The sequence below is a fragment of the Arachis stenosperma genome, chromosome 6 (assembly GCF_014773155.1).
Source record: "Arachis stenosperma cultivar V10309 chromosome 6, arast.V10309.gnm1.PFL2, whole genome shotgun sequence".
Taxonomy (NCBI): Eukaryota; Viridiplantae; Streptophyta; class Magnoliopsida; order Fabales; family Fabaceae; genus Arachis; species Arachis stenosperma.
Genome location: NC_080382.1, coordinates 128,505,693 through 128,525,149, shown reverse-complemented (window position 1 = coordinate 128,525,149; position 19,457 = coordinate 128,505,693). Strand labels below are relative to the sequence as shown.

The window sequence follows — 19,457 nt, the reverse complement described above, 5'->3', positions numbered from 1 at the left end:
TTTGACTGGAATCATGAAAAACAACGTGTCGAAGTTGACAGCAAAGATGTCCTTGATGTATGGTTGAAAGTGAGTATGATTCATAATTTTTATTAAAGCATATAAGCATTTGGTACCCTTTTAATTACACTGACAATAAATGGTGATGTTTATAAGAAGAGGATTAGGATAAAGAGCCAGCGAAAATTGAGTTGTTTGTTCATGTTAATTTTAAAAGTTCTTTTGTTCTGTATTTCCCTTTTTAGTTTCCTTTTCATGCTGTTGTTGCTGTGTGGAATGGTGAGAGAGATTGATTAATGTAGTTGGAGCTGTGCCATTATTAAATTATTAGGAACTTGATTAATGTAACTAATTTGTAACTATAGCTGTATCATTATTAAAAACAAGAAATAATTGGTGAAAGTATAAGTTGTCAGAAAATGAGATTGGTCAAATTTGTATGTGTGTTTGTTTTGGTAACATTGTGTGGACTAATGTAGATGATTATCATTGTGTGTTTGTTTTGGTAACATTGGAATATTTTGCTTAGATATGTTTGTTAAATCCGGTTTATATTTTCATAAGCACATCCAACCAAGTTCTATAGTCCTGGCAAGCTATTTCCTTTGTTTCACCGGCTGGAGGGTATATTTGGTAAGAATAGAGCTACAGGAGCAGGTGCAGTTAGTGACTTTAATGCGGAGGAACAGGTTAATGAAGAGACTGAAGATACTGGCATTGAATTTGATGACTTTGGAATGTCTCCACATCCAGACATTGACAGAGGACCAGCAGTGCAAGGACAAGCCTCACATTCTGAAGCTGGTGCGAGTGGAGGAAGCACAAGGCGATATGGGAAGAAGAGAAAGCAAGCTGATGTTTTAGAGAGGATGGTTGACCATATCCAGCAATCTTTCGCTGACCAAAGGAAGAATGTCCAACTACTTGCTGATGCCATTGTTAGGGTGAACGAGAAGTTTAAGGTCAGTGAGAAGCTTAGACAGCTTGGGTTCGATGATGAAGAGGTGGTGAAGGCAATTTTGAAGTTTGCTGAGAGTCCGAATGTGTATACACACTTCTGGGACTTGTTAGATTCATAGAAGATTGTCCTTGTGCGTTCCATTATCTAAAGTTGACTGTTAATTGACACTTGATATGTGGATTTGGCTTAGGGTATTAAGTTTTTCACTATAGGGATAGCTTATTTTGTGAGATGGTTATATTTTACATGGTTTAACGTACAAACTTATATTTGGTATACATTTGGCTGTATATTTTGGTATTGCCTTTATCTTAGTCTATATTGAATAGGTTTTGTTGGCTTAGTACAATACTTTTGGTAGTGTGGTATTGCCTTTATTTTGGTCTGTATTGAGTAGGTTTTGTTGGCTTAGTACAATATTTTTAGTATCGTAACTCCTATGGTCTGTATTTTTGGTATCATAACTCCCATGGCCATCTAACTAACTTCTCAGAAATGATTTAACTAAACTAGATTAACTATTTCACCTATCCCAACTAACTTCTCCAGAATCTTCAGCAACGGGTCTTTGAATCACTCTAAGTTGAGGTCTCCCAATATGGAGAAAACACTTGATCTTATTACGATCTATAATGCAATTAATTGGACATAGTGATGCGTAAGAAAGGAAAAGCAAAACAGTTGAATGCCAAAGCATGAATAGTAGATAAAATGAGAATACCTTCAAATTTTGAAAAAATATATACTAAGTTACAAATTGAGAAGAATGGCACATACCCATTTCTTTCAAAACATGCTATAAGATAAATGCACTTGACATGAATCGTGTCTAAACCCAACCCATTTATGCTTAAATATCTTTTGATCCCTTTCAAGTAAATTACTTAAATTAAATTACTCACATGTTGCAATATTATTACAACATAAAACAACTTTCTTCAATAATAAAATGCATCATACATGTGAATTTGACTAAAAATAAGTTTATACACATACTGAAACATGTACTCATTTTATATTTAAAAAATTTTTACACAATTTGTCGCTTGCCTATTTCAATTCAAATGTCAAACTACAACTTAAATTGCTGAGTTATCACATCTTTACATTCGAACATATTACAATTACAATAGTTGTACAGTAATTTACATGGAAATACATTTGAACAGGGTGACTTGATCTAGTAACTCCATTCAATCTGATTTGATACAAAGGTGAAGCCATCAGCACCCTCCTCTTCAGCAACAGAGTATCAAACATGGATGCCACCGATTTTTCCCTCTTCTAGGAACAATGTGGATGTTCCAAGATAATACACATATATAGGATATGCAACTATTTCAGCACAGTATCACTAACACTATAAAATGGATCAGAAACTAGGCTTCATATGAAGTGTCTTCAAGCAATGCCCTCCTTTGCTCTATTTTTATTGAAAATTGATCATCAGCAGGTTCGTTGAAAAGATCAACGCTTCTCAAAAAGATCCTTGTAGCATTAATTACCATTAACCATAGTCAAGCAAATATTTAAAACATTCTTCAAGCAATTAGTAGTAGTATCCATGATGATGTCAATGGATATATTAATATTTGGTAGAATTAGGAGGGTGGTGTGGTTAACAATAACCAGAATAACTTGCACATTTGATCTCTATAGTGATAACATGCACATCAAGTTTGGAAGAACAAATTTAACACCTCAGGTCAAGTAAAAAAAGAGTAACTGCAATTTGGTAACTTCTTTTCTTTAATGATTTATGGTTTCCCAAATGGAATGAAGGATTCACAAATAAAAAATGAGGGATTCACAAAACAGAAAATCAGGAATTCAAAAATGCTATATGAAATTGTCAACTTTGAACTTCACAAAATTAACAAGCAAATAAGGTAAATTGACAAAAGATACCAGGTCCGTTGAGAGAAAAAGAACGAAGACCAGAGACACAACTTCGAGACGGTGGCGACAGTGACGACGAAACCACGGGCGCGCAAACGGCAGCAAAGTCACAAACCTTGGGTAGCAACTAGCGCCACGAACGTAAACCGATGGAGAATTGGAGACGCATCGTCGTCGTTCGGACTCTTGGAGGTGCTACCGGCGGTGGGTAAGACTAGATGATTCCTTCACTGGAAAGGAGAGGAGAAAGGGTAGAGGAGAGGATAAAGGGGGTTAGGGTTGCTTGCTAAGAAAAATGAAATTGGATTTGGGGGTTAGGGTTGTTAATTAAAATTAAGGGCATTTTTGTAATTTTAAGTTTTTAATCTCTCCTTTTATTTCAAACCAAACAGGATATTGAGACATAAATCAGTCTTGTACAATTTTACACCAAACATAATACTGATACTTATTTCTTTCTCTGTCTCTTGGTCTCTGTCTCTCTGTCTCTGTCTCGTAAACAAACACTACCTGAGAGTTCAACAACTAACTTTCAGTGTTCTAATCCTCCAATATAAAGTAGTAACTTAGCAACGTCATACGAGATATATTGTGTAAAAAATAATAATTAATCTATAAAAAACAAAGTAACAAATAATTATGAAATTACAATTATAAAAACTTACAAATCGATTATCTTTGATGTCATATTTAATTAAGGTCTTGTAGTGATGTAGAATAACATATCTGTTTAACAATTATTGTTGATGTATTTTTCACTATCCTTTCATTTGTACTGTTCTTTCTATAATCTCTAGAAATCAAATTAAAAATTGAATATTCAACAAGAGAACATAATGTGCTTAAATTCTCAGAAAAAAATATAGAATTAATATAAAATCAATAATCAATCAATTAATAATCAATAACAAACAAGAAATTTTGTTAAAGTAAAAAAAACTAACATTCAACATACTTATTGTTATATATAGTTATGTGATAAAAAAAACTAACATTCAACACACCCTTTTTTGTTGATCTAGGTACGTAATTAAGTTATCTTCTTACTGGCAATTTTTTGCAAACCAAAATTACAAATGCAATTAATCAAAAAAATATAAAAAGTCAAAAATTAGGAAAAAAAAAGATATAGTATTTGTGGGTGTAGTTCTCAACATTTCTTACGAAAGATCACAAATAGCAATAAGTACAACACACTAAATACTATATGTAACATTTACTTCAGAAGTAGATGAAAAAAAAAATACCCCAACTACCTGAATCTTAAAATTTTTGTCTTTGTTTTTTTTTTAAACATTCCTTTATATATAATTTTACAACAACATATAAACGAGACATTTAAACTTGATTTGTGTTGCAAAAATGATTCAATCTAAATTCACCACTATGCAACAAACAATCTTCCACGTGATATCTCATTTATTTTTCTATGAAGGAATACCGATTAATCACTTCAACGATCAAAACTATATATAAGTATATGTATATGAATTAAAGCTATAATAGGAATGAGACTAAAATCTAGTACTAAAATGTTTAATATCTATCTGAATCTAGTCTAACAAATAGGTAGGAAAAAGCAGCCTAACTAACCATAAATAGTATGTAAGCTATGTCTAATAACATAAAATAACTAATAGATAGGTATTTAAGAGAACAACATATAACTTATCATGCTTATTTCATACGATAATGTCGCATCTTTTACCATTTATAATTATTATTGTTGTTGTTATTATTATTATTATTTACTTGTCGAAGGAAAAAATAATGTGATAAAATACTCAAATAACTGTAAAATAATTATTAATGAAACTAAACATATACACTACATTATTAAATAAAAAAGCTGCTGGATTTCATTTTCTCGTGCACATGCACTTGCTTACAAACATACATATACATAACTATTATAACTAGCACTTCAGAATAAGTTAGAATCCATAATCTGACCATATCATATTATTTATGCACGACACTGTGTACAATCCTTAGCAAAGCAACAAACAAAAGCGAACTCTCAAACTATGCTAGTATTTGGACACAACTCAAAAAAATAAATGTGATGGAAGTGCAGCATCTTGACAGTCGTTTGTAACTTCAGATTGGGTGCCTCTAACCTAACTATTTCATAGATTAGTAGGCTATTTTACAATAACACCAGCAGCTCCCTTAATACATCTCAAGAATTACAATTCTTGAGGATCTTGGAAGTAGGACCAAGCTCCTCATCAATAACGTCCTCAAAAGTTTTTTTATATTTCTCTTAACTTTTGCATCTTTAGGAGGATTCTCAACCGTCTCATTCTTGACCATATGAAGGGGGGATGCATCAAGAACAACAGAAAGTACTTCTTGCTATGCACAAGAATCAAATAAATAAATATATGGAATAGAGCACATGCAAACATATAAATACACACATTATGCTAGTTTTTCAACCCACAAATTTCTTATCCTTCTTATTTCATCAAACACAACAAACAATTTAACCAACCAACACAATCATAATTTAAATCATCCCCAATGAATAGATTATCGTAGTTTCCTTGAGAGGAGAACTTGAGAATTTCAATTTCAGCACTACACTCCCTAAAAGCATCTACACTCTCCTCAACAATTTTGCCTTTGTCTTTGATAACATCAATGTCAATACTTATATCATCCAATCCAGTAACTTCAACATCCTTTTCACCAAAAAAATCAATAACAGGTCCACATTTTGTCTTCATATTGGAACAATTTTCATCAGAAGAAATACATTCTCCCAACATTTGACACGGACCCTTCTCGCCAACAACAAATTTACCGTCACTTGAACGGGTCTTTCCCAAACAAATATCTTAAACATAATTCAAAAATTAAAACAAACTAAAAGGAAAAGAAACCAACACTGCAGAAGTAATGAATTAATTAAGTCAAAATGATCAAACATCCACATATCAAATACACAAATATCAAAATGCAACCTTTTTTGGACTATATTCATTATTGGCATCATAGTTAGGCAACTCAAACATGGTAATAATAGCACTATCATCGCAAACTCTTTTCACATGAAAAGTTTCAAAATATTTGTTTCAAAATATTTGTCAATACCAACACTCTTAGTAACTATCTTAAGAAGCAATTTCTTTCTCAACAATTGTTGAAACATCATAGAATAGCTATCTCCACATACAACCTGTGTAATAATTTAAACGCATGATTCTTAGCAAATTACGAAATAAGTACAGATTCAATCTCCATCTACACACAACTATATCTAAAATAAATAGACGATATCCATTATTAAATTCAACAACATATAGATAAAAGAAACCATACACTTGCATCCTTTTGAATTTTGTCAAATAAATCAGCACATATTTTTTCAATAAATAAGCAGCTTCACGATCAAATAAGACAAATATACCATGTCTATTTTTTATGATATTTTAGTGTTAATGAATAAAATTATCTTTTATTTTATATTTTGTTATTTTTTGTATTGTATATAGTTTCAGTAATATTTTATTATTCTAATTAATAAAAATATTATAAGATGTTGACTTTTGAAAAAAAATTAAAAATATTCAGAAGGATTGTTTTAAAATTTTAAAAATTTTTCAGGAATGTTTTAAGATTTTTCAAAATTATCGGAGACTACTTTGTACTTCACCTTGGAGACTAATTTGTCCAGCTTGCACATATAGACACTTGACAGTTACATGTGCGAGTTAATATTTTATGTCAACAGTTACCGTTAGTGACTAACGGAGACATACAGGACTGTATTGTCTAACAAAAATAAACGTTGGGGACTATTTTGTTTATTTTAAAACCTAGGAAATTAAAGTGTTCAAGTCTAAAAATTTTAAACACTAATTTAAATAATTACTCTATATTTTAATTTTATTAATATTTTTTTAATTACATAATTTTTTATTTATATATTTAAAAATTACATTGAGATTTATTTACTTAAATTCATAATAAATAATTCTTTTAAAATTTGAATTTATTAAAAAATATTAATATAATAAATATTATAGTAATAAAAAATTAATTTAAATAAATATCGTATCAAATTTTTTTAGATAAATAGATTTCTCACAAATATGTCCTTGATGAATTTAATGCCCAAACAATTTTGTTTTATCTAAGTGAATAAAGATAAAGAGGTTTTTAACTAATTTAAATTTAGAAATAAATAAATTGTTAACTAATTTAAGAATAATAACATGACACTTAACGTGCCAATTTATCATTAAAATGTGTTATCTAAATATTTTTTGTTAAAAATTAATAATAAAGATAATGAAAGGGTCACATTATCCTAAAATACTAAAAAACAAGAACTGAATTGAACTTATTTTTTGTTAGAAGACATTTTATCCTTCAAAAAATAATCAAAGATCGATCTAATTAATTGTTCACTAGAGAAATTTCATAAAAATTGGCTAGTCATAGTGGAACTCTCATTTCCACCTTGTCCCCCTTACAGTATTGTATTTGTAAATGCTTATTGATATCTGTATTTTTGAATGACTTGTTAAATTTAGATAGGTAAATGGAAATTTTTATCTTTAATTTAATGTAATGGGACGACTTACACAGGTAATGTTTGATTGTATAGACATGAACAAAAATATAGACACATTAGTACATATTTATTATTTGTTTGTTGAGACATAAATTTTTTATAGATATATTAGTATATAAATATACACAGAATATATGTATTCAATATTTTTTTTAAATATTAAAATATAGAGACAGAATTAATTAAATATAATTTTTTATACTATTATTTTTTATTATTTTTTATTATTTTTGTTGAGATCTCTTTTTCTTTCTTCTCTCTCGATTTCTTCTTCTTCATCTTCTGCTATGCTCTCTATCCTCCTTCCTGCATCTTCTCTCCGCCACTAACCTTTTTTTCAATCACTGTTCTTCTTGTCACTGTTATTGTCGCTGAGTCTCCTCCTCCTTCGTCCAGATTCGTCACTGTCATGTCTCCTCCTCTTTTGTCCAGATCCACAGTTGTGCGTCTCCTCCTTTTTCATCCAAAATTATTGGCGTTGTCGCATCTCCTCTTCCTCCATCCTCTTCTTCTATTCCTCCTTCACGTTCGCCTTTTTCCCTTTTTGCGGTGCTCATGGCCGCCTCTCCCTCTTCCTCTTCGAGTTTGCTACTGTCACGTCTTTCCCTGGTTAGTTTCGTCTCTACCTCAATTCTGATTCCTCCTTCATTTTTGTCGTTTTTCGTCGCTGTCATTTTTCTCTTCGCCGTCTTCTTCTTCTCCTTCACAGACCTGTTCCTCCGTCGCCTTCTCCTCCTCTTTCGTTTTTCTTTTTTTAAAAAGTAAATGTTCTTGTTGATTTTTGTGAAATTTTTACTGACTGATTTGTGATAAATTGTGTGTGATGATAAATTTGTAGTGACAGAGATGATGGATGGTGGTGGCAACAACCATGAAAAATTTTATTTGTTCTAAAAAAAAATCTCATAATAATAATATAAATTTTTTTAATTTTATTGTGTCTTATTTAATGTTTTATCAAACACAATACATATACACAGGGACAAATTCAGAAATATTATTATGGGACCAATAACATATATAATATTAAAATATAATTTATGCAAATAAAGTTATACAATATAAGATACATTACAAAAATATACTGATAGAGAATATATTTTAAAGTACAAAAAATATGTACTTTTTTATCAATAAAATGGTACACGTCAATTCTTTATATCATAAAATTTATCGATAATAAAATTTGTGTAAAATCTTTCAACAATCTTATTTTCAATGTAAATTAAAAAATAATTAATAAAAAATTCATCTTTTATTTTATTTCTAAGTCTATTCATAATTAATAAAGATCTCTCAATTGTAGCAGTTAAAACAAAAAAAATTAATACTAAACAAAAAACGATCAATCAAATGATACGTTAAAGATTTTTCTGTTTTCATTAATCGATGACATAACTTAAAAATTGTGTACATATTACTTAATTTAACATTATTAGAAACATCAAATTTATAATATTGAGTTTGAATTTTAATGTGAAATTTCTCTTGGTTACCGAATTCATTTAGATAAAATTATTCTATTATTTTATTTAGTTTTTAAATATTAAAGATCATTAATATCTGGATTGAATTTTTATCTATATTAGATTAAATATTAAATATATTTTTTAAATAAAAAATAAAATTATATAATATATAATAATTTTATATGCTTAATAACTTTATTATTAATTTTTTTAAAAAAATTAGGGCCAAAGCCTCCCCTAACCCTCCCGTAAGTATGTTTCTGCATATACTTTAATAATTTGTGTTCATGTTTTTTGATGTTTATACTTTGTATTTTTGTCTAAAAAAATACATAAATCAAATGCTGCCATACGAATTATCCAAACGACTTTTTAAGTCTTTTTATAAATACGATGTCTAATAGGGTAATACCTATCCTATTTATTTGAGTTAAATAAATTAATTAAACCGAAATCAAGGCATATATAATAAACCAGTTTTTGGACAAATAGAATGATGAACTAATATATACTTTTAAGTCAATATTTTGGATTAGTTCGATCTATTGGATTTTTCTTTTCAAAAATTGGACATTTTAATTAAATTATTTTAATTTAAATATGATAATACACCTTAAATTATTTTAAGAAAAGAAAAATTAGTATTTATGTGCATGCTACATAAGTTTATATTTAATTGTTCCAATAAGTTATGCTCATTTTTATATCTAATATTCACATAATAATTTAAAATTATATTGTTTATTTTCTTATTTTATTTCGTATTTGATTTGATTTTATAAATATCACATACGTATTCAATTGTATATATTAGAAATATGTTAAATCATGCTATTATTATTGATGAAAATAGAAAGTATAAACATTATTTGTATTTGTTTATATTAATTTACATCTTAAATAGAATTAAATATTTTTTCAAAATATTGAGAAGAAGAAATATAGGAATCGAAAGTGCTAAATATATATAACAGATGAATAAAAATTGATGAAAAGAAGAAGAATATAGAGGAGGATAAAATAAACTAAACGAGAGAGAAATAGTAAATTTACTTAACTAGAAGAAGAAAAATAAAAATTGAAAGAGCTAATTTTTATGTAACTTGTTTTTTATCATAAATTTTAAATATTTAAAATTTATTTTTTTATTTTTTAAATTAAATATTAATTTTAATTTATTTTAATAAATTAAGTATTATTTTTAGGCACTATAACAATTAATCTGTTATATCATTTTTTTAATTTTAATTTTTCTATTATCTTTTTTTCATTTTATTATTTCTTCTTTTTTTCCCTAATTCTTCTTCTCTTAAAACAATTTAAGGCGTATTATTATATTTTAAATATTTGAATTAAAATAATCTAACTGAAAAATGTCCAATTTTAAAAAGAGAAATTCAGTAGAATTAGTCTAAAATGTTAGCTTAAAGTATAAATTAACTCATTATTTATGAGTTTAATTTTGATATATTGACAGTATAAATATTTTACACAATTATATAATTATAATCGTTCTTTTAGAATAATATAAAAAATAATTATTTTTGTTAATATAACGTTATGTGATTAAATGTATATGTATAATAATTTTAAATTGATAATATATCAAAATTAAATTTTTATTTTATTTGTCTAAAAGTTGGTTTATTATATATATTATATATGCATTAATTTCGATTCAATTAATATATTTAACTCAAATAGATAGAATACGTGTTATTTTATTAGATATGATCCTCAAAAAAAAAAAAAAAAAACAAACAGAAAAAGGACGTTTTTACAGTTTTAATGTGAGTCGTTCCCTGTGTAACGCTACGGCCAATTAGAAAATTAATTAATTTTAAACCAATAAATAGGAAATAGCTAGAAATTTTATCAAAATTTATTAGCCATAATGAACCCCCATTTCCACCTTGTCCCAGCTCACTGGTATTATCGAAATCATAAACTATATGCCTTGTCAAATTTAGATAAGGGGAGAGAGATTTTTCTCTTTTATTTATAAAATATAAAAGGATAATGTGGTCGATTAATAAATTAATTTATTTTCAAGTAATCAAAAAGGAAATAATTTTTCCTGGATAAATATAAAATATAAATAATTCAACGCGTTATCTTATCTATCATTATTTTAGTCTACACAAAATTATGTTTGATATATATATACACATTATTTTATAGAATGTTAAATTAATATATTTTATGCCTTTTACGATTTTTCTAATGACAGAAAAATACTAATAAAAAATATAATTTATTTTTATTTTTCATATTATTTTTATCAATTTTCTATAATTATATTTTTTTTAAAGAGATAAGATAGAATTAATTTATCATCAAATAAAATTTATAAACATTAATTTTTATATCTTTTATTTTTTATTTTTGATTCTTAATATTTGCAATGTTCTCAGAACCAATCCGATCCTTAAACTCGAATCTAATGAAGTCATTGTTACTTACCAAAAGCAGTAAGGAAGAAGCTCCAAATATTAGTGGACCCCTCAATGACTTCCCAAAATGTCCAAAGAAAAGAGAAAACCATATCCTTTTAGACCCTAAGAAAACCCTGTAAAGAGAGGAAAACACATGAGAATCAGAAACCAACTCTGTTTTCCAATTCCTTTCTCCTCCTAACTTCTCTTTCATTATTTCACACACCTCCTCCCTTTCTCTCTCTCTCTCTCTATAAATAAACGCAACATTACTACTACTCAATTATCCCCACACCTTCATTGACATAAAATAATAAACAGTTATTATTATTATTATTATGTCTCTCTTGGCTAATACCCTGTGCCTTTTATTATTCTTTTCATCTTCTGTGCTTCGCGTAGCACAGGGTTCTAGCCGAGGCTCCTTAGGTAGAAAAAACGGTGCTACTACCTTTCCTCCTTCTCTCTTGGGTGATGATGGCATATGCGCCTCTTCTGTTGTTATTCATGGTTACAAGTGCCAGGAACTTCAAGTAAGAACCACAACAGAGACCTTAAAAAACACACATGCTACTAATCTACACTACCACAAAGGCAACGCATGCATATGAAAAACGTTGCTTATAGAATAGGATACGACGATCGATTAGATAAGGTTGAAAATGCTGCCTTAGATAATTTTAGGCGACATTTTATAAATTCAGCTATAGTTAATTTCATATAAAGTTTAAAATGGATGAATACCAATCTAGTCAAATATGTCGTCAAGTAGTAGTGTATATTTGTGAATTGTGATGGTTATGTTAAAATTGTGGGAGACAAAAAGGTTGTTTATTAACTTGAAAGAAACTACTATTTGGTAAACGTTACCCAATATCTTTTTTTTTTTTTCTCAGGTTACAACTGCAGATGGGTACATTCTTAGCGTCCAAAGAATCCCAGAAGGTAGAAGTGGCAATGGGAATAATCAGACGAAGCAGCCAGTGATACTTCAGCATGGAATATTAGTGGTAAGTGCACACAATAAATACCCTACTATATTATTATTGTTAAATTACTACTCTTTATTTGCCTATCATGCATGTAACATGTTCAAGAAATATATTTTACCTACTTAGTACAATATAATGTTCAATAATTAGCGATCGTTTATTTGGATAATTCTACAGTGCCTATAAAATTTTTGTCTAAATTATCTAAATATAAATATTAAAAAATAAAACTCAATTTTTTATAAAATTAAAACATGTGTTATTTATAAGTACTATACAGTACACCTTTTTTATTTCGCCGAATATATAAGATATAGTGTAATGTATGCATCATATATATTCATACTGCATTGTATTTGCTAGATTTAATTTGAAGTGTATGTGTTATCCTTAATATGTTGGTGAGATGATTAATTATTTTTAAGTAAAGTTTAATAACGTTAATATGTGTGGAAAATGCTGGTTATTATCGCGAAAACTAATTTCACATAATATGAACTTTATTAAGCTATATATAGGTGTTCAATTATTGTTGTTGGCGTCTTGGCGATTTGTTTCCAATTTGATTTTTTTTTTTAGATTTTAAGAGGCGTAAATAATTAGTATGCGGCACTTTATTGTTTTCTTTTTCCTTCTTATATCCATTTAAAAATAGTTATGCTAAAAGCCTAAAACTCAATTTTCACCAAACACATTAAAACTTGATTTGGTAAAATTTTTTATTTTTAAAAAATCATAGCACCTATATTTAATAAATTAAATTAAAAATAATTTTTAATAAATATAAATAATAACAATTACATTTGATAAAATAATTTTTAAAATTTAAAAATATTATAATAGACATAAATATAAAAAATAGTTTTAAAAATTAATTAATGTATAAAGATATATTAAATTTTTTAAATTTTAATAAATACAAGTCAATTTTAAAAAATTTTACTTTAGATGATTTTAAAAACACTCGTGTCTTTAAAAATTGTAAGTATAAGTATATGATATTTTTTTTATCAAATATAAAATAAAAAATAACTTTTTAAAAAGTTTTACCAAATTAAACTAAACTTGATTGATTGATCATTTAGCTGAGCAAATTTTAAGTAAAATCTATATTTTATCTAATAATTAATATTTTCTGAAAATTCTCAATGAGGTTTGTGAGGCATATAGCGCTTACCACACCTGAGTTTTGTGCGTATATCACCTAAACTTTAATTATTAAAAAAATAGTAAAATATATTTTTTATTTTCTAGTATTTTGAAATTTTTTAGAATTACTATTTCTTTTTAATTTATTTTAATTGTTTCCATAATATTTTAAATATTTTTTAATTACTATTCCTGAATTAACGTTATTAACAAAATTTGATACAACAATACTGGACAAATGTGTTAATGAAATAAATTTGAAACGTAATAAATTAAAATTGATCAATAACATCATGTATATACATTTTACATTTATTTTCAATTTTACCAATTGTATCACATTCAAAATAGAGGTCAATTATGCTCCGGGATGTTGACATGCATGGTGTAATGTGGCAATTCAGCATATTCGAGTGCCACACATTTGTGACACATCAACTTATTGTTATTGCTATGTCAATAGCTTAATTTAAAATGTTGGATAAATTTCCTAAACAAACTAACATGAAAAGTAATTTCAAAAATGTTTTTCTCCTTATCTCCGGGAAATTAAAGATGATGCATGTGTGAAGTGTGAACTTGACTCCATAGTCCATACTTGACAAAGGTGACAACAAAAAGGGTTGAGTTCCGCGTCTGTCACACAATTAATGGCGCTAAGTTACTCTTACTCCTTTCCCTTTCATTTCTTTATTTAATTGAGTCCAAGAAGATATCATGATTCCTCACTAACGTAAGTGACGCCCATGTTGCTTTTAGACATAGAAAGTGGCACACTTTCTCAATCTGTTGCTTTTTCCAACAAATTATTTTTGGAAAAAGCGATAGGATCATAGCTTTATTTATGAAAAAATAGCATTTTGGTGAATGATTAGGCTTATCAAATCTCCTGCTTTAGACAACAACAAAAAATTCTCCTTGCTTTCCAGCAAAAAATAAGTGTTTTTGCTTATCCATCCGACTAGATTTGATATGGTTAAAATTTTAATTTAATTTACACTAAATTTATCATATTAAATTTAATATTTGTATTTTTTATATTCATATCAGATATCAAATATATTTATAAAATAAAAAATATATCAAAAATTTTATTTTTATAAAAAAATCAATGAAACCTCTTTTTTTTAATAATTTTTTTATTATTTTAAATATGTTTACTTCTAAAATATTATTAAATTAATTTTTTAAATAATAAAAATAAAATAATACAGCATATAAAAATAATTATTATTTAAAATAAAACATAAATATATACAACATATATATTATTTATTTATTTATTTATTTATTTATAATTTAGTACAGATCCGCATATATAAATGTGATATTATGCAATTCAATTCGATTAGAGTGCGGATCACATTAAATCTGATAATTTGATTATATTGTGGATCAGATCATATTTACAAATTGCAATCACATACGAATAAATAAAGTGGATTTATAAATTCGATCCATAAATATTCTTATTAAAAAATGGTAAGTATATCTGATTTTACTAAAACAAGCTAAGGTCAAATGTCCCGTTTTTTTTCAGAAAAAATATTTTAATTCATAAAAAAATCACACAACACTTACAAATCAGTGTTTTATGTGTTAAAAAAAATAAACCTTCTCTATGTTAAACTATAAATCGAGAGAAAGTATAATAATCAATTCCAAAAAATCTTAACAAATGTGCCGTCTTTAATACATTATTTTTGAAAAATCTAAAAATTTTATCGAAACGGGCCTCATATGTGACAATATAAGGACGATTAATGGATTTGTCTTCAAGTTCCACAATTTGAGTGCGCCCGGCACAGGCACTACTAGAACACTGCTGCATAGATGATAGTAGATCACCACATTTTCTTCTTTTCTATATTATATACTCATAGATATAAGTATAACAGAGTGAATGTCGAAGGTGTCTCCTAAATAGTACCGAAACGTGGATGTTTCCCATCTTGCACGACCCAAAAAATTGTTATTTATGACTTATGAGTGTGTTCTGTAATTTCCAAAATAAATTATGATGTGGTCCCATGCATGCATATGGTAATCTTTTATTGCCAATTAATTGTGTTACACAACATCATCCACCACCTCTGCTGATAAGAGTAAGCTTGCGAAATCCGACAAACCCAAAAAACAATGTATGCGCATTCTAAATTTACATATTATGAGTATATTCATTGAATTTAACAAATAAATAAATAAATAATAAAGTTTATATATACGTGGGTGCAGGACGGAGCGCAATGGCTTTTGAACGGTCCAGAGCAAAATCTGCCACTGATATTAGCTGATAACGGCTTCGATGTTTGGATTTCTAACACCAGAGGCACCAGATTCAGCCGCCGCCATGTCTCATTGGACCCTTCTTCTAAGGTTTACTTTCTTTTCTCTTTTATTTCTAGTTTAATTTCTTCATACTACTATATCTTACTTTTAACGTATATTCCTTAACAAATCAGTTACTAATATAAAATATACGATAAAATAATATAAAATATATAATAAAAATAAATTAAATATAATAATTAATTTTAATATATAAATAATATTTTTTAATTATTTAAAAATTAAAATTTATATATTTATTAATATATAAAATTAATAATAAAAAATTATTAAATAATTAATAAATTTAACTAAATTATTATTTAATAATTTTTAATTATTAATTTTTATAGATAATTATACATAAATTTTTACCTTATTTAAATATCTTACTATTTAAATCATTTATAAAATTTGAAAAATATAAAAACAGAAAATATAGGTTAGAACACTTAAACCTAATCTTAATGGTAAGGATATTGGTGTGTAAAAAACACAGGCATATTGGGATTGGTCATGGGATGAACTGGCTAGCTATGATGTACCTGCTGTTGTGGAGTATGTGTCCAGCCAAACAGGACAAAAGCCCCATTACGTCGGCCATTCACTGGTACTCCATTATCTTTCTTCCTTACTTTTACTCAACTTTGGCTTCAGTTATGTTACCTTGTTTGGAGAGTGACAGAGTTAATTTGTTATAAGTTTTAAATTTTAGATAATTTTATAATAAAAAATTAAATACTATTAATTTTAATTTTTTATATATTTTTCGTATTGTTAACGTGTCATTTTTTATTGATATTATAAATAAAAAATAAAAACATATTGATTTTAAATTTTTAGTTTATTAAATGTGTATTAATTTTATTTATTTTTAAACACCGTATTTAAAATACGGTTTAATTAATCACATCTATTATTTCGATATTTACAGATATTAGAGATTCATTAAAATTTATAATTACAATTTTTTTTTTACCAAAATACCTCTATTTATTATTAATTTATTCATAAATAAACTATTATTTTTGTCTATAAAAATTTAAAATATTAATAAATTTATTCATAAATAAATAAAATTAAATTTATACTTATGATAAATGAAAAATCGTTATTTCGACTTATAAAAATGTTAAATATTAATAAATCTGCACATGAATAAAATTAATATTTTGATAAATAAAATTCATCTTTCGTAAATACAAAATTAATTTTGTTCATTCATAATTAATATCGTATGTTAGCGTTTTAAGATTTTATGGTTAACAATAATGACAAGAATTATTGAACTAAAACAAATTTACCACAGCTATGGATATCGTGATGAGAGTAAATAATCACATAGAACAAGTGAATAACTGGGAAATTTAAAATCAAGATGATTGAATATAATTGATGTAAAAGTAGAAATTAATGAGCATGTTTGGCAGGGAACATTGACAGTTTTGGCTTCCTTCTCGGAAGGGAAATTGGTGAATCAGCTGAAATCAGCAGCATTATTGAGCCCCATAGCCTATTTGAGTCATTTAACCACTCAATTATTAGATGTTGCAGCTAAGTTTTATCTAGACGAGGTAATTAAATTAAATACAAGTTTAATATTCATCAACCATATACTTATTAATTAATGGAAAAGTCTAGGGGACCAGCAGTTTTATTGAATTTTGGCCAGTATGTAACCAGCAGAGGAAGATGAGCCATTGGATGAAATTTCACACCAATCTCACGCCATCAAATCATCATTGATGGCTAGTTGATGGCTAACAATCACAAAAATTGCTGGTCCCTAGCATTGCTCTTAATTAATTAATTAATTATCAAGACTCAACATTATTTATAAATAGTGACCTAAATGCATTAATTATAAACAGCTAACTTGTTTTTGTGTTTCGCCAAACAGTTCATTCGAATATTTGGGATATCGGAATTCGTTCCCAAAGGGTAAGAACTAAGAACACAACTCTATCACGTTTCCATGCATGTAATATAATTTATTTATTTTTATGTGTTTGTAATTTTGTATAATGCATTATATATTTATTATAATTTTTTTTATAGGATACCTGTTCAAGCATTTCTCAAGCTAGTTTGCACTCACCCTGGAGTAGATTGTTATGACTTGTTGCCTGTTATAACCGGTTTTGACCTTCACCATACTCTATTCACAATTTCATTTCAATAATTAGATAGATATAAATAAAATAATTCAATCAATAATTATATTATATAGTCACTAAAAATTAGTTATTTATATAAACTAATTATATATTTATGCTTTTAATTAAATTTTATAAATAATTAATTTGATTTACACTTATTACAAAACTTTATAAATAATATAGTCAAATTAAATTTATATTTATAATAAAAATATAATGAAATATGACTAAAATATAAAAATAAGGAGATAATTGATTTTTTATATTTATAAAAAATTTGATTATACTGTGTTTAAAGGTTTGATTATTTGAACATAAAAGAGTCTAATTATTATATAATAAAAGATTTACGTATTTTATTAATTAATTATTTTATTAAGAATATATAAAAAATAATAACTATAAAAAAATTAAATTTACACACATACATGTTGATTCTGGTTCCTTTTAATAACTATCTACATTCAAATTTTTTTTATGAAGTATAATTCCGTGTTATTCTTTCAGGTAAAAATTGTTGCCTCAATTCTTCAACTATTGAATTATTATTGAAGAATGCACCTCAGTCAACAGCATCAAAGAATTTGGTACACTTGGCCCAGAGTACGTAGTCCATTATTAGTAATTGCTTACTGTAGAAAATATTTTGTAATATTTAAATTTGTTTTGAAAGATAATTTATTTTTTAAATTAGTCTTTACAATATTTTGTTAATTATATTAATTTTTAAAAAATAAAATATTAATTCAGATCGATTATTTCATTCGTTAGATAATAATATATTATGTTAAATGTTATTTGATATGATCATATGTCACAAAATAATTGATTAACATAATTTAACATGTTATCATATCACGTTATCATCTAATTTATTAAATGATTAATTTAATTTATGGTTGTATCTTTCAAACACTAACTTTATTAACAAAATCTTTCGATAAATAATTTAGAGAATAAATTATCTTTAAAATATAAATTTAAATATTAAATCTAAATTTTAAAGTAGCAGACAACCACAGTAGAGAGACGTATATGATGATTATTATTCGTGATTTTTTTTTCAGCTATTAGAAGTGGGGTTCTTGCAAAGTATAATTACGTGAGACCAGACTATAATTTTATGCACTATGGAGAAGCATCCCCTCCAATTTACAACCTATCTAATATCCCTCATGACGTACCTCTATTTCTGAGCTATGGTGCTCGAGATGCTCTTTCTGATGTTGTTGATGTGCAAACTTTACTTGATTCCCTAAAGTCTCATGATGCTGATAAGCTTAGTGTTCAGTTCATCAAGGACTATGCTCATCTTGATTTCGTTATGGGGGTCAATGCCAAAGACGTAGTGTACAATGCTGTCATTTCATTTTTCAACCGTCAATTTAATTAATTATTGTTAACTTGACGAGAAAACATGTTGTTATAGAGGGTACTACAGTAATTTCAATTTATGTTATATAGTAGTTAGTTTGTTATC

At 26.8% G+C, this 19,457-nt stretch overlaps 1 protein-coding gene across 1 annotated transcript; it reads left to right on the top strand.

Moving 5' to 3' along the window:
* Positions 1–11,687: 11,687 nt before the first annotated feature.
* LOC130932447 (triacylglycerol lipase 2-like) lies at positions 11,688–19,370 on the top strand. Its single transcript, XM_057861772.1, has 9 exons — positions 11,688–11,882; positions 12,246–12,359; positions 15,726–15,866; positions 16,318–16,428; positions 17,249–17,392; positions 17,719–17,759; positions 17,877–17,956; positions 18,485–18,580; positions 19,045–19,370. The coding sequence occupies exons 1-9, from the start codon at positions 11,688–11,690 to the stop codon at positions 19,368–19,370; spliced, it is 1,248 nt and encodes a 415-aa protein (XP_057717755.1).
* Positions 19,371–19,457: the final 87 nt, after the last annotated feature.

Coding starts and splice junctions, on each gene's coding strand:
- LOC130932447 (XM_057861772.1), top strand. CDS start 11,688: ATGTCTCTCTTGGCTAATACCCTGTGCCTTTTATTATTCTTTTCATCT. Junction 15,867..16,317: donor CATTGGACCCTTCTTCTAAG/GTTTACTTTCTT, acceptor TAAAAAACACAG/GCATATTGGGATTGGTCATG. Junction 16,429..17,248: donor ATTACGTCGGCCATTCACTG/GTACTCCATTAT, acceptor CATGTTTGGCAG/GGAACATTGACAGTTTTGGC.